A 17,452-nucleotide genomic window follows, 5' to 3' on the forward strand; every position below is an offset into this window, starting at 1 on the left:
ATATTTGTAGTTGAAGTCGGAGCTACATCCAAAATAACTCTCCAAAGAAACATAAAAATTGCTGAAGATGGGCAAGACTTTTCATGAGGTGTACTGAGAAATGAATGAGGAAATTCAACCTTTAGTAAACAACTAAAAGGGGTGGGTGGGAAAGAACATGCACAACATGAGATGTATGATATCCTTACACCCCAGGTGGTGATAACAATATTCACTCAGTCTAAAATGTATCTTATCCATTAAAATGTACAACCATACTGTTATATACAGGATATATATTCATAAATCTAGAAGAATACAAGCTCAGGGATACAACTTGGCACCCTAAATCATTCCTAGCATGTTTGTGTCCTCTCTGATTTGTATCAACTGGCTAAACAGAGAAGTAGTTTAACACAGGTGGGTTCAAAAGAATTAGTAGTGCCAGGCATTCATATAGTACAAAATCACAGAGAGCATAAAGTTAGTGGTAAAAGCTTTTCTGAATACTATTTCAAATGACAGTAGCTCATGTATATTTTATATCATTTTCTTTTTCTCCCTTTAGACTGTAATTGAGTGAAGTACACAGAATATGAAGCACATGCTAAAAAAATGAGTCAGACTCAATGCATCTTGGAGGGAATATACAAGATAGAGAAAGTTTGATAAGTTGCATCCTTCAGCACAAATGAATAGACATTTAAAAATGACCTAAGTGTAGTTCAGTGACTGTATAGTGAACTCTATTTATAAAACAACAACAAAATAGTTACTTAAAAAAGAAAGGAGAGCGAGACGATATACTTAATTGTAACTGGAGCTGATATCGAAAAAATTAGTCTGAATTAATTCTATTGTGTTTGCTTTATAGCATGAAAGCTCATATGTGTTATTTACACAGACCAATGAGCTATGGGTTAGATCAGGGAAGGGCAAAATATGGTCAGCAGGCCATATCTGGTCCACTAATTGATTCTATCTGGTCCATGGCTGCCCCCCATGGCACGGTCCATCTTCCTCCCTCTCCCATGCAGGAGGCACCGGCTGGCCGAGGTAAGGGTGATACATGGGTTGGGGCTGGGGGGTGCAGGTGGGCAGGGACACTGGCACCAACTTTTGCAGGGCCAATGCTACTTGGCTCCAAATGAATGAATACAGCAGGGACAGGGGGAAGGGAGGCATGTGCACCATGCAGTTCCTTTTTTTTTTTTTTTTTTGGTAGGCCATGTTGGGGTGGGGGGCAAACAGGATATGGGGACTTGAAATGTACTGGGGCACAGGACAGGTGGGTGGCAGGGGATGCCATGCTTGTTTACCTTTGCAAACTGTCCTGCTTCCCCCATTCCCCCTGCCCCCACCACACTTAGCTGAGCAGAGCTGGGGGTGGGTGGCAAAAGCTGGTCCCTGCCCACTTGACCTGGGCTGCATATTGCCTCAGATGTCTGGCCTTCCCACAATCCCACTGTCTCAGGCATGGTGCTGCCTGCCATAGCCCCACCCAGGAGGGCTGGGAGAGGCAGTTTGAGGGAGCTCCAGCAGTAAACAAGCCACTCCGCTCCCTGCTGACCTTCTTCAGTTGCATGTGATAGCTGATCTGCCTCTCAGCCTGGCCTTGGCCCCCTGCTGTACTCCTCCCACCCTAGCTCCTTCTTGCCAGCACCCATCCTCACATCCAACCTCCCCAAGGCCTCCCTGAGCTGTGCTTCCTGGCTGGGCTTTGCCCCCTTCATCCCTGCTTCCCCCTTCTTTTGTCTCTGCCCAGGTCTCCTCCTCCTTCTTCTCTTTCCATCTCTCTGTTCTGATGCCTCTCTGACACCCAGTCCCTTCATGCTACATTTCCCTCCCCCTAGGACACAAAGGACCTGTTAATTAAATGCACATTAATTAAGTTAATTGAATTGCTATGTATTTATTTAATGAAGCCACCATTAATTTTATATGCGCAGCCCTTAGCAGCTCCATTCAAACTTGTTAAGTAGCCCTCCAGCCCAAATCATTGCCCACCCCTGGATTAGATGTACAAGGTAACAAAACTCCAAAGCTCACTATTTCTTTCAGAATTATGGAAGTATATGTTATGGGATTATCACCCTGGCCACTCTTCTAATTTCCCCTTTTGGTAGGAAAGAAAATAGAATGTGACATGACTAACATATCCCTCTAATCTATTACTTAGTGAATGCCTGTGATAAGTAATGCAGTAAGCAGGGCACCTTAAAAGTTAACTTGTTCAGGAAGGCATGCACTTTAGCCTATGAAAGCTTATACTTTTTGAATGATTTATTCTTTGATGGGCCATCCTACTCTGCACCAGACTGAAGTTAGCTGGATTTCAGACTAACATATCTAAACATCTCTTTCTACAATAAGTGGTGGCATGGATGTTGTGTTCAGACTCCAAAAAACTATTATATATGATTAATGATGTCTTTTACAAGTCACTGAACTGAGGAAACCCTTCTCCCTCCCGAAAAAGCATCACCTACCAAAACTCCAGAAGTGTTCAGTCTACGTACCATTCTTTGTACCCACTTCCAAATAAACTTTATTCAACTTTTCTTCCCTTCAAACACCTGTTTCCTTTGGTTCCTGCCTTCTCTACAAAATGCTCATAAGATTTCAGACTTCTGGAGATTATTGTCAAAAGGTACTAATAGGTTGCCTATTTTCTGTTTGGCATTTCTCTAGTAATCAAGGATATTTGAGGACTTCTCCAGAACCTATGTAATTTCTTGTGGGATTTGTCAGAGAAAGAACATCCAGACTGCACTGGATTTCAGTGAAGCAGAAGTCTAAGTGCCCAATGTAGATACTACTTCATTAACTGGACCTCATGTGAACTGTTAAATAAAGGGATCTTATGAAAAATATGTAGTGACAAAGAAGTCCTGGAAAAGCCTGATGAAGAAGGGACTTGATGACAGAAAGCTGCAGAGGATGAAAGGAGTAGCAGAGGAGAGGACAGCAAGCCTGTTGCATGTAGAAGACAGAAAGCAAAGGCCAAACTCTTTCTTTAAAAATCACATCAGTTTAGTAGTGCCTGAACACAGGGGTGAGCATAAGGTGCTACAGGACATTATTATTAAACTTTTTCTTGATCCTGATGGCTCCAGGAAAATAAGCTTTTGGCTATTAATGTTCTTACCTGCTTCATTGGTTCTGATCACTCGAGATGGTGCACTGGGATCCCCGGTCCCAATTTTGTTGGTTGCTACAACTCTGAATTCATATTCTACCCAAGGGTTCAGTTCTACTGCCATGGCAGATTCCATGTCACCACTTATGGTATCTGGAACTAGGGGAAACAGAGAAAATGTGTAAGACATTAAATCAAAGAATCGTAGAGAAGTAGGGCTGGAAGGGATCTCCAGAAGTCTTCTAATCTAAGCCCCTGACTGAGGCAGGATCATCCCTATCCAAAGCATCTTATAGATCATATGAATCTCTTATGTAACATGTCAGTAGGAATTGGATGAATGATACAATAGTAAAGCCTAGTGGAGGTCAGTGGTTTTATGTCCAGAGGATTTGTGGGGGGAGGGGAGGAGGGGGCGTTCAGTCAGACTGGTGTTCTTGAAGGGAACAAACTGAAAAATCTAGAGACAGAAATGCTCTGGTTTCCCACAGATACAAAAGTGTCAGGCATTCCTGCCCTCTAATGATGCTAACAATTAAAATGTTCAAGTTTGAATCTTTTAATTTATCACTGTTGAATTGAGAGCATCCTTGTCTGCATCTAGTGCAAATACTTCTTATTCTCATGAGCCATAAGTTTTGAACTCAGCCTGCATTATTTTCAAGAGCTTCTCTCACCTGTCTTTACAGTCTGCCAGCCAAGTGAAAATGGGCTGCGTGCTTGTAAGTTGTAGAAGGAGATAGGGCTGTGATTGTCTGCCCCTGGACTCCAAGAAAGTGTTGCTGTGCTGTCTGTAATTTCTTCAACTATTACTACCCCTGGAGGACCAGGAGGACCTAGAAGTAAAGTGGTAGAATTAAATAGAGCACACAGTCATGCTGGTTCAGCAACACTAATGCAGGAAATGCATGTTTTTCAAAAGGAACTAGTAAAGTTCAGTATTCACAGAACTCATTGTTAAGATGCACATCATCATGTCACTGTAGTGATTGATTTCCATGATTGCTGTTGATAAAGTGTGATTGTTACTCTTCTCTAATACTATGTGGATGAGAAGCAATTAACATGTCAGAAAGAGCATTGTGGAATTTAAAATAAAAAACTTAAAAATCCCTAATTGCTCATTAGGTGCTCTAAAACTACTTTTTCCCCCAAAAGAAGCAATCAGAACTAAGACTAAACAAAAAACAGTCACATATTATTTCTTTTAATCTTTCAGTTCTCATTGCAATGTTTTCTGTTCTTCTTTACCTAATCCTCAAGAACTCTGTGGGCAACCCCTTTTGCCAACAGGGCATCCTAGTGTAGTTAAAAGACATATGAAATTGCAAGATGGAGGCCTATGATTGTAAACTCTACAAGTTAGAAACAAGGGGTACCTGTACATGAGCAGGGAGGCTGCCCCAATGTGCTGTAATTCCAGCATGTTGGAGCAGACTTGATTAAACAAGAACTCTGTGGGCTTGCTCCAGATTAATCAAGTCTGCTGGACCATGGCAATTACTGTGCTCCAGCAGCAGACGTGAAGAAGTCCCCATGCTTCAAAATGGCAGTGGGGGTGCTTTATTTAAAACTTGTTTGATGACCTTTAGATAAAGCACCCCCACTGCCATTCTGAAGCATGAGGACACTGATATACAAGACGCTCTGGGTGCTTTAATTAAAGCAGCTCTCAGAGCCGCTTCAATTAAAGGGCCTACTCCCTTACTCCCGGAGCATATGCATAAATGCCCAAGGTCTTCTCTATGCTCTTTAAAATCCAAAAATTATTATTCACCTGTGTTGTATAGGAGGTGAATAATAATAGTTCTAGGAAATTAGTAAAGTAAAGCCACTATTGGGTTTTTTTTTGGATGGGAATTACATTATTTATTGACAATGGCCAACATGGAATAAAGGTCAATATATATCTTAAAGAACAGTAAATTTTGATAATAATTGACTCAAGAATTTAATATAATGTATGTACTGCTTCACACATTCAGCCATTGAATCAGCTAGCCTTGAATATTATCCAGCTGCAAACTGTGTGTCATCAGCTTGCCTGAATGTTTTATTTTTAAATAATATTCCAAAAAAAATGCTATTTCTTACAAGTCCAGGAAAGAAAAAAATATCCTTTCATCTCCTGAGAACTGAAAAATATTTTTTCCTCTCCTCAGCTCCAGTCAATCAGAAAAGATCCATTTTCATTTGCATATGCAATCTGACTAATTAGTGTTGATAATAAATATGTATTGAAACCAAAACCATGGATATCAAACACCTTTTTCTTCAACTACTATAAACCTCACTACTACTGGAATTTAAAACTATAGAAGCACAGGAATTGCCATACCATATCAGACCGGCAGTCCATACTATGAATTATTCTTTCTCCAAGAATGACGAGAAAGGGGAAAAGAGTCACATGTGGGATTAACTACCCCTAAATAAATCAGATCCTGATCTTATCCTAATTGCTTATAGTTACAGATTGGATTAAGCTCTAAGGGAAAACAGATTAACAGCCTTTACTAAATTTACACCATAATTAATTATAAAAAATCTGGATGTTCTTGATACACAATAAATATCCAATCTTTTTAGGATTCTCATTAAGTTCACAGTCTCAAAAAAGGGGTGCTGAGGTGGTGTGGGCACTAAGGTGCATGGTTGGCAGCCCAGAGGTCATGAGTTAGACTCCACAGTAGAAACACTCATAGTGTGGCCGGGCCAGATTTAAATGAATCTGCAAATTCTGATAAAAATCATGTCACAAGGACATGAAAAATAAAAGGTTTAAAAAACCTCTTGTTCTAACAAGTCCCACATTTTAATCACACAATTCCCCAAGAATTCCTCTGGGCAAGCCCAGAAGTGATGTCTCCATATTGAGCATTTCAACACTTAGATCCCAACTGACCCTTTCCACAGTTTCTTAGGAGCCAGCAATGAGGAGTTCATCTCACTGAGTTCCCTGAGCATCTCTGTATAGTGGACATACTCTGAGATGTTTCATTTGAAATATTTTTGTCTTAGAGTAATGTTAGAGATAGAGCCCTAGAATTATGTGAGAAACAAGGATTTTCTTAGGGTGATATCTTTTATTGGACCAACTGCATGGTTGGAGCAAGGTTAAATAAGGTTTCAAATGTAAGACAGTCTTTATCAGATTCTGCATCCAGCATGTCTAACTTTATTCCAGCCATGCAGTTTGTCCAATAAAAGGTATCACGCCCAAAATAATCCTTGCCTCTAACATAGGATAAGAAGATCAGGGTCTGCACAGAATACTTTTTATCATTTTTTTTTAAATACACAACTACTGAATGAAGAGGAGGCTGACTACTTTTTAACAACCTAGTGGTTAAAAAGCTCACCTGGAAAGTGGGAGATGTAGGTTCAATGTCCTCATTCTCCTGAGGATGTTGAAACCAATAACTCCTACCTTCTGAAAGAGTGCTCTAACCACTTCTGCTCTGGGGCACACTTCACACCTCCTAGTCACGCTGTGCTATTATACAGAAGAATATCAAGACACAGAGCCAGAGAAAAAGAACAAATGGGCATGGGACTGTGAATACAAGTACTTGGGGCTCTCAGCTGGGACCCTGTTCTTGGCAGCACATTGGGATTTTACATTAAACAGGCATCAGGTAAAATAAAAAACACTTCCAACTGGGTTTGGGCTCTCTCTAGGACAAAGAGTTTTGAGTCCAGGTTTCCTACTTCGTGGCTGAGTGCTCTAGTCCCTTTCATAAACAGTGGCTGAAGAGGACATTTTACAAGGAAGTGACTGCTACCTGAGAGCCCGTTAGTGTGTGCATGAGATATCCTCTGAGAATGCTTACCTGACAAAATCCATCAAGACAGCTAGGTAGAGGAAGTTCTTTTTATGGACCCTAGTGAGGGTTAAACAGGAAGTAGGCATCAAGTTGTTCCTACAGGTCCAGTCAATTCTGAGCATGCCCAGAAGCAGAAGTCTAGGTATTTGAAGTCCAGTGGGGCAGTAGGTGGGTGTATCTACATGTGCATTCATGCACTTTTCCTAATACATATTCAATTTAGTACCTTCAATACGAGGTACTAAATAAATGCAGTAATGTGCAGTAGCACAAGCACATGCTTTTCAGGTGACACAATGTGCTGTATGTAGCCTATTCTAATGAGCATTAGAGTATTATGCACTATTACACTATTACGCACCACTTTAATGCACAGTAGAATAGGCTACTGCGAATTAAAGTGCATGTGTAGATACACTCAGTGAGTAGCTTTTTGGACCACAATTTTGGTACTTGCTTTAGGCACCTAAATCCTTTATTGGTTCCATCCTCTCCTTAGCCTGTAAGTCTCCTGTAATACATTATGACAGTCATAACCAGTCATAACTGGAAAAATGTCAGAGAGAGGACAGAAGGGTCAAAAGAGAATTTAATCCTCCATCTAAAAAAATATGTAGAATCTCACCTCATCAGATATGCTGTTTTGCCAACCAAACAGCTAATATAATTTGGCTTTATAATTTGCCCACTATTTGCTTTAACAACATAAGATTTGTCAGAAACGGAACTCTGTCATGCCTTGATATCCTGTTCCTTTCTTTTAACTTTAGGCAGCAAATATTTTGTCCGTGGACATGTCTAGACATCTACACGTGATATTTTAGTTGAGATTAGAGCTAAATGCTGTGCAGTAAACATCACCATCTACATGTGCAGACACGTACTGTAGAGCAATTTACTCTAATTATGAGTAAATTTGCTACCTATAAATAAAAGAAGCAAGTTTACTTTCGATTACTTATGGCAGAGTACTGCACGTGTAGATATCTGACTGGGAACATATTTGCTCCTGGTCAGCCAGGCAGCAGGGGGTGGGAGATTGCTCCCTGTCTTCAGGAGCTGTCTGCTGCTGGGGCAGGCTCCGGGCACTGGGCGGGCACTGGAGCCTGAGTGAGTGCAATATCCCCCTGGTCTGGCAGCAGGCAGCTCCCAGCCCTTGCTCCTTAAGCATGATCACAAAGCCAGGGCTAGAAGATCCTTATCTCTCAGCCTGAGCTCTGCCATGGCAGGATCTCCCAGCCTGGCCTTGCAACTGTGGGGCTTGGGCTGGGATCTCCCAGCCTCAGCTCCCTGCTGCTGGGACAGGGGGACTGTGTCTCTACCTGGGGTGCAGCCTGCCCCAGCAATGGGCAGCTTCCAGGGACAGGGAACAATGACCCAGCCCCTGCCAGAAGACAGCTTTCTCCTGGCCCCATGCTCCCTGCCAGCCCCTGGTCTAGCACCCAGGGGAAGCCTAGAGTTCCTCCAGCTGCTGCAGAGGCTTGATTCAGGGCTGCAGGGAGTGGGAGCAGTCTGCTGCCAGGGAGACTTTAGAGTACTAAAATTCTCCAGATTATTTGCATGTGTAGACACACCCACCAGATGAAAATTATACCTACTGAACTATATTACTCGATATTCAGTAGAAATGTACGATGGATGTTGATTTTGGGGATAAAATCTGCCTGAAAGGCTGTGGAACTGTATTCTAGGATACATACACTTATTTTCCTCATAACATTAAACTCATCTCCGCAGTATCCAGTTTGTAGCAGGCTTGGAAGGAGGAGACTAGACTTTCAGCATCAGCATAGGGAATCTAGGCCTTCTTGCCCAGGCCCCAGCTGGAAGTTATCAAGGATTAAGATGATGTCCAAATATTAAAGGAAGAGGGTCATGCTTGCTTAGCCCCATATAAGCCCAGAACAGACAGCAGCAAGCTGTCTGGACAACAGACCACTGTGCTGTGGCCTCGACCCACCTGGAGCCCCTCATCTAATCCTGACTTTGGCTGTGATTTTGGCTTCTGAACTTGATTTATGACTTCAGTGCTGCACTCCTGACTTTGGTTTCTGGACTCCAATCCTGCCACACAGGTTACTTAGCCCAGCTACCCATGCCCTAGTCCCTTACCATTGGCCTATGGACCAGCCATTCTACATCCTGATGTTTCCTCTCCTGCCTTTATATTCTGGGGGTTCTGGAAGGCCCTCATTTTTGAGCAGCTTATTTTAGAGTTAGTATTACAATAAGATAAATATGACAGTTGTCTCCTACCACTTTCTGGAATTGTCTCAGGCTGTCTGCATACTCATAATATATTACTTATTTATTTTTCTTCACAACCATGACAGCTAAACACTTCTCTAAAGAGAAGTTGAAACCATGATGTAATTAAATGGAAATAGCTGGAGACCAAGGTGATACATTGCAGTATCTAGACTCAGATTTGGCCCTGACTACAAGAAACATTAAAGGAAAATGTTTGCAATGCTGGCCTTGTCTGATAACTTATCTCCCTACTTATGGCACATAATTTTAGAAAGTCTCTAACCACCGTGTTACAGCAATAATAAAAAAATTCTGTTTACATTAAATATGTAGAAATTTAGTTATATAGACATTGCATGTTAAAGTCTCCATGTAATTTGTTGCCAGAGTTCTCTCGGTTTTTAAACCTTTTAAATGTATTCATAGTCATGACAATGTGTCATTATGCTTTCTGAGATGTGTGCTCTTTCACAACCTGTAGGAAGACTGCTAAAAAGCACTTCCATTTCCAACATCAAGCACTTTTGAAAGTGGATTAATAAGGGACAAAAGCCTCAGTGATGACAAATGTACAACAGTTAGGCAGGACCTGACTGCTATGAGGATGTCACTCATTTTTGTGGAAATCTCATTAAATTTTATGCTCAGCTGTAATCATTCATAATGTCAGCTGGATGGTTAATGTAGATAAGCTTTTCTCCCAAGGGCTATGTTGTTCAGGATCTCTAAAACTATTTTTTATTTGAGAACAGCCAATTTAGGGGGAAAATGTACAGTCCGCTAACACTTCAATAAACTCAGCACGGAAAATGACTGGACCTAAATATACTTCAGTGCAGTGGATCTTTGTAGGAAAAGCATCTTGGACTGGACTGTCCTATTACACAGTTATTGAATCAATGGAAACCCAGTCAGTATAAAGGCTGTTCATGTCTTCTAGAAAGCATCTCCAAAGACCTGATATTTAGTTAAGGAATATTCACTTATTTTAGGACAATGAGGCTTGCATTTGGAAAATTTGTTATGTGTAATTTATTGTCAGAATTATAATCTTGAGCAGTCATTTATGCTACCTGCATCTATTGGTAATTTGTGATTTTTGAAAGTCTATTCAGGGTAGGAGCCAGGGTAGGTGCTGGCTCCTACCCTGAGGATCTTTAAGAAGAGGCTTGATGCCTACCTGGCTGGACTCATTTGAGTCCAGTCTTTTTCTCCCGCCCAGGCGGGGGGTCGGACTTGAAGATCTACAAGGTCCCTTCCGACCCGACTTCTATGATTCTATGATTCTATTACCAAGTACAGTGCCTTCGTTATTACATGTAACACTGTTTCTTTCTGTTCCTTTAAATTCCTAGACATAACCTAGTTTTCTGTTTAGGAATGGCATGAAATAACAAATTAATTTCTCATAGTTTTTACTCTGATAATGACTGATCTATATAATCCTTCTCATCTTTATTGAGGAGAATAACAACAAAAAGCACTGTACTTTTAGTTAGTGCTTTGCAAACAAACTCTTCTGTGAAAAGGTAGTCTAAGAGGGACAGAACAAAAAGAAACAAATCATTGAACAATAGCTTAATAAGGTGAGAACAAGGAAAATACTCTTAGGGAGGAGGAGGCTTTGAGGAATTTAAAGAAAGGCTGCTTGGGGAGAAAAGAAAAGGGATGACTTACCAGATCAAGAATAAGTAAAATGTGCCATATGTAATGGGAACATCAGAAAAAAGCAACAAGAGGTTGGGAGGAAATGAAAGGAGAGATGTTGGTGGGGCAGAGTCTGTAGTTTTCAAGCTGAAGATTAGGTGCTTGAGAAGAGATAGGCAATAGGAAGAAGAATTTCATGACTGCTTTTTGGCCTTCCTGAAGGCCAGAAAAAAGAGAAGTTTGAAATCAATGTAAGTGAAGAATGGCCAATCTGGATATGCTGTTGGGTACTTGAAAAACTGAGTTGTTTCAAACCTTACAAGGCTTTTGTTTAGCTTGCATTTCAAACTTGACACTTATTATATTTCATCTCCTATTCCATTGCAAGCAACAATTCTTTACAATTCTCCTTTGCAACACAGTACTATTTCAGGGCCAAAATGCTGCTAGGTGCATGTATAAGATGTTTGGGACTCCTGACTCTTCTATATTAAGTAAGGTAGTAATTTCCTCAGAGCTGAAGTTGCAGTCATAGAATATTAGTGTTGGAAGGGACCTCAGGAGGTCTAGTCCAACCCCCTGCTCAAAGCAGGACCTTCCCCAACTAGATCATCCCAGCCAACATCTGTTCCAGTGTTTTACTACCCTTCTAGTGAGAAAATTTGTCCTAATATCTAAACTAAACTTCCATTGCAGAAACTTCAGACCATTGCTCCTTGTTCTGTCATTTGCTACCACTGAGAACAGTCTAGCTCCATCCTCTTCTGAACCTCCCTTCAGGTAGTTGAAGGCTGCTATTAAATTCCTTCTCAATGTTCTCTTCTCCAAACTAAATAAGCTCAGTTCCTTCAGCTTCTCCTCAGAAATCATGTGCTCTAGCTCCCAAACCATTTTTGTTGCTCTCTGCTGGGCTTTCTCCAATCTGTCCACATCCTGTCTGTAAGTGGGTGTGTGGGGGAGGCAGGGGGAGGGAGTGGCAAAACTGAACACAGTACTCCAGGGCTAGGGACAGACATGCAAAAAGCCTGAGCCTGAAACGATTCAATCTTTGCAAGTTAGTCTAACCTGCCTAGGCTAAATCAGTTTTGTAACCAGATAGACATCCCAGAAATACAGGTGCATGGCTGCAGTGGCTCAGGCTAGACACTGGGGGGCACTAGAGCAGCCCTCCCTTCCCTTGCACCGAGCTGAGCTGAGGGGATCATGGCTGGACCCTGGCAGAATGATGTAATTAGGGAGGGTGTCCCCCCGCCTCCTCCACCCACAACAGCCCAGCAGTGAATGTTTATCATCCTTAACTCAGCGTTTATCACCCTATTGAGAGGACAGAGGGACATTACCAGTTATCTGTTGATTCTGCCTTTGTTCCATGTGCCACAGCTCAGAGGTAGCCAGCATGTGGTCTGCTAATTAATGCTAAGAAGTGTCTGTGAGGGATGGGGGAATGCCTGCTTAGCAGGGGGTGGGGAGCAGACTGCCAAGATGCAGCCAGGGAGCAGAGGGGAGGGGCTAGCCCTGCTCTGGAGCAGAAAGCCCCGCCCAGCCCAGAGAGCATGCTGGGATGCTGGGGGAGTCTGGTTTATCTTAAACCACCAAGGGGTCTGGGACAGTCATTGCATAAACAGGTTTGAGTCAAATCAGTTAAGTCTGATACTACATTCAACCAGGTTTATCTCAAACCAGTTTCAGCCATTCTCAAACTGGTTTATGTGCATTTAACATCTGTTCTGTTACAGGTTTAAAATTGTTTCTGATCACTTAAACTGGTTTATGTGTAATGTCTGTCCCTAGCCCAGATGTGTCCTCACAAGTGCTGAATAGAGGGGAATAATCACTTCCCTTGACCTGCTGGCAACACACCTACCAATGCAGCCCAGTATGCCATCAGCCTTCTTGGTAACAAGAGCACACTGTTGGCTCATAGTCAGCTTATTGCCCACTGTAACCCCCAGATCCTTTTCTGCAATCTGGTTCTTCAGTTACAAAACATTAATTTAGACTTTTTCTCTTATATTGGCTTGGAAAATTGGTTTGGTTTTAAAAATACCAGGCTCATTCTGAAGAGCATGCCTAAATTTGGAGTGAAAAAAGCACCACAAATTATTAAGTTAGAGGCCATTTTACAATTATTCTGCTTTATTATTTTAGCATGTCTCTAGCCTTCCAGTTTCCCTCTGACCCAGAAATGACTAATTACTAAACCTTCAAAGCTCCAATATATTAACATTTCCTCAAAAATTCATGTTTCAGTTATCCTGGGTGAAAATCCACTGTAACCAACTCTGCTAGTTATTTTTGTTTGGTATAATTTTGGATCTTGTTCGTGTTGTAGGAAATTGGTGGTGGTGGTGGTGGTGGTGGTGGGGATGAGCTGTTTTTTGCTTTTTTCCTTTTTGCCTGTTGATATAAATGGGCTCCATACTGGACACTTGGGATATGTTCCATCTCAGTGCTGAAGATGAGCACACCACCAAACTGAACTGCAGAGCAGGCCTTTGATGGTGTGCCTGCTATGTAGAATGGAATAACAAAAGTCCCATATAATAAGTAAGGAGCCTCCAAGAGCTACCCAAAAGGTAACACTGATGGCACTCTCAGTGTTAGGTACATTTCCTGAGAACTTACAGCTTTTGAAAGTTGCCTCCATCCATTTAGGCATCATGGCCTGTATCTGTCTCTGAAAGAAGTCACCTGTACCTTTATTTCAAAAATATAACACTAGTCACTCTTTTCTCTTAAAACATGGAAAATGATCTTCCTCTTCATCATCTTCCTTTTCTTCCTCCTCTTCCTTTTTCTTCTTCCAATAGCCTCATTATTAGAGTGGTAATCTCAGGCCCTGCCTTCATTAAAATGACTGGAAAGGGTTAAAAGCTAAAAGTTAGAAGACCTGGAAGGACTAGACATTATTCAGGGGAACTGAGTGAATGGAACAAAGGTCTTGTGCTTTGTACAAAACCAGATAGGTCTGGCATATGCTTATTTTGAAATGAAGGAACATATGTAGCTTGATACAAAACAAGATGACATTGGAATGTGCTTACCTAAAATAAGGGCATGTTTGTAATCAGTATTGGATTATGTATATGCAGTTGTAATGATTGAATTATGTTATGAATGATAAGCAGATATAATATATAAATGTTTCATTTGTGTAAGACAACTTTGGAATTAATGTGTACCCTTGTGTTATTCCCCTCAGATTTTTGTTTCTCTTGTAATTATTATAGAATTTGCAAGATCTATACTCTTAAATAGAAAGCAACAAATCAGTTAGACTTATTAAATATAGTAAGTAAGATTTAAGTAAATAAATCTTGCTTTGACCATTGGATGCTCCAGAACTCTGAAGGGCAGGCAATCTACAAGCTATAGTGTACTGAAGAAAATTAACTGGTTGAGTTACTTTATCATAGCATGCTGTGCAGGAATCTTTGTGACAGAAAAATTGGTCATCTTGGTTCCCTTCTTTGAATGTAGATTTGGAGTTGAGAGCAGATGAGTCTACACTACAGGAACTGGAAACAAAGGCATGTAGACAAGGACCAATATCCAACAAAGACTTCCTGGCACAGGTACATGATGCAAGATCAAGGCCCCTGAGAAGGAGTTTGGTTTTAACTTTGGACCAACCATAAATCCAGTTATTTGGGCTGAGATATTGGGGTTAGAGGTGTCTGAGTAGTCGCTGTTATAGTTTGAATGCACCTTTAAGGGACAAAAGAAACCTGCTATACTTGTTTGTGTTACATTTAATAAAATTGTGGTGATGGCCTTTAAACTCAGATACTTGTCTGCAAGCTTTATTGGCATCATTACAACTGAGAGCAGCAGTATGGTCAGCTTAACTAGGAGTTCCTACGTTATATTCTCTCTAGGTTAGTGAAGTTCAGAGGAAACACATACCATTGCTTCTTCACAAACATATTATGAGAGTAGATTTCTTGCTTAGGTTGGTACTTTTATCATTTTGCAATATGAACAGCTTTTTCTTTTTTAAATGTATTTAGACCACAAAATGTGTACTTTTAAAACTGCAATTTGTAGTCACAAAGGCCTTCACCCTTTTACTCTACAAAATCCTTCTTTATACTTTTGTTTAAGATCTTAAAACTCTCAATATGCTTTGTGATCTTTAAGCTCATTTTATTTCCAGTTGATTTTCATTTGATTAGCTTTTTGTAAATGGTCATACAGTGCATACTATTCACTGAAAAGAAAACTGATTTTTTTTTATTTGGGTAGATACAAACATTTTCTATCTTTTTACAATATGATCTTTTTGTCATGACGCTAATACTAATAATCATATGGTTGAATTTCTTTTTAATTAACTTATATATGCTAATAGGTTCCCCATAACATGTATAACATAGTCCAGAAACTCCAGGGGGATGATGAACATCAATGTCTTTTTTGCTTCATGGGAAAGGAACATTGTCCATCCACATCTGTAACAACAACAACAACAAAGAGTTTGAGTACACACTGCTAAAATGGAGAACCATATTTCAGTGGTTGACAAAATATAGTCAGAAAGCTCTTAGTATCAGAAACTAGGTAAATTCCAGAATTTACATCATTAACTTCCACTGGAGATAACAAGATTAAATTATTTCAGTGAAATCTCAAAGACCAGAGGACTGTTCAAGACACAGCATGCTAAAGTGGCTCTTTCAAGAATATGATTTTTTTTCTTTCAAAGTTGCTCCTTAAAAAATATAATACAACTATCAGAAGCACTTAAGTAATTTATTTTGAGTGATACATTGATCAATACAATGGAGAGATAGGCACAGTTTAATCTTACACACTTCTTTGTGATAGGAGAGACAGAAACTCCTGGACATTTTAAAATTAGTTCTTCAAATATTATCCATCTACAAATTGTCTTAAATAGGTCATTGTGATTTCCTTGCAAACTGCTAGTCATCTTATAATTTGTTATAAAATTGTATCATTTGCAATCTAAGTCTTAATGTCTTCCATAACAAGGTTATACAGGGCAAAACTGCACAGGACGTTTACTGCACAGTTGAATAATTAGCTGCAGAGTAAACATCGCAGTGTCTACACGTTTGACCCTATGAGACTAAAGTAAGCTAACATACACTGTAATAGGATTGTATTTGTACATACAAGTACTATTTGCTGTGGAGTAAAAATCTCTGCAGCAGCACATGTGTAAACGCTGCCTGCTGGCTGGGGTATGAGTGTGCTATGGTTAGGGGCCTGCCTACCAGCTAGCCCCATGCTGAAGCTCCCTTGTGTCCTAGCCAGCCCCTCTGCAGCACATTGAGCCAGGTGGAGCAACCCCAGGTTGGCAGGCTGACCCCTGGGGGCTGCGGCCAGCCAGGACTGCTCTGCCCTGGCTCCACATGTTGTGCCTGAACAAACTGCGGAGCTTACTGCTCTAGAGTTAATTGCTTCTGGGTGCATGTTCAAATGGCAAGCCCAGGAGCAATTAACACTGGAGTTTTAGCTCTGCAGTTTATTCAGGTACCATAATTGCATGTGTAGATGTGCCCACAATGTACTATTTAAATTCCATATAGTGAAAAAGTATACCTGTCACACTTTGACAGTGACCTTGTTGGGACCATATAGAAGATACCACCTGACTGACTTAGACAAAGAGGAAGAAAGCTATAGTCTGTGTGGACCATTTAAACAGAACAATCTGAAAGAAGGTTTGATAATTTGTAACAGATGTACTGACTGATGGATGGATTATTAAGATGTGGTCTGTAATGCAGCCTACAGCAGGTAGTTAGTACTGGGTGATCGATGCAACTTATCGGCATACTGTAACCAAGTCTAGCAAAACAAATACATGAGCTTGAATGTTCAGATAGGGCTCAGGTGATAGAATATATCTGGTAACTCTGATTATGTTTTGAGTAAAGTTTACTAATAGTCATTTTACTTCTTGTGTCAACAGCAAAGAACTCATAACCTGAACTAAAAGTCTCTAGAACAATAATAATCCAAAGAGAACTAGAAGTTTGCCATAATGTTCTGTGATTAATAATAGTTTTCATGAATGACATCAATATTAAAATATTAAAAGGTGGGAGGTTCAATACATTTGATGAGGCACAGTACAGATGATAGTTTATCTCGTATGTGACCTCAAAAATCTTCTCTCTGCTTTGCACAGTGGAACAGCATTATGCCTTCTGTAAGTAGGTATTCCAAAATTGCAGAAAAGAGAGCAGAAGAATATATTGTTTACAAGGGGCATGTAAATACGAGACATTTACTGTGTGGTAAATATCTCAGCATCTACCTGTGTGCCCCTATTATAGTGCATGAAACTAATTAACTCCACAACAGGTTAGGACTTATAAATATTAACCTAACCTGCCCTACTCCCGGGGTCGCCTGTTAGCCTGGGCTGCTCTAACTTGTGCGCCATCAATATACTCCAGAGTCTTTTGCTCCCAGGTGCATATTCAAACAGTGCACACAGGAGCAATAAGCTCTGGAGCAATAAGCACCAGTTTATTCATGCACATTAATCACATGTATCCAAGAAGAAGAGGTCCATATGAACTCAGTCAAGGTCAGGATTACTTTTGAGTTCATTAGAAATTGGATTATAATGTTT

The 17,452-nt window shown here is 40.6% G+C and overlaps 1 protein-coding gene across 3 annotated transcripts in view; it reads right to left on the reverse strand.

Moving 5' to 3' along the window:
- CNTN5 (contactin 5) overlaps positions 1–17,452 on the reverse strand; it is a 1,171,322-nt gene that overhangs the window by 72,443 nt on the left and 1,081,427 nt on the right. For all 3 annotated transcript variants that reach the window (XM_090030265.1, XM_090030258.1, XM_090030254.1), the window contains 2 exons: positions 3,796–3,954; positions 3,128–3,277 (listed from right to left, as the gene is read on the reverse strand). In XM_090030265.1, the coding sequence (XP_089886391.1) occupies positions 3,128–3,277; positions 3,796–3,954 (309 nt within the window). The remainder of the gene's footprint in view (positions 1–3,127; positions 3,278–3,795; positions 3,955–17,452) is intronic.

This window comes from Crocodylus siamensis, chromosome 1 (assembly GCF_052110815.1).
Source record: "Crocodylus siamensis isolate JL-2025a chromosome 1, ASM5211081v1, whole genome shotgun sequence".
In the NCBI taxonomy this organism is placed as follows: Eukaryota; Metazoa; Chordata; order Crocodylia; family Crocodylidae; genus Crocodylus; species Crocodylus siamensis.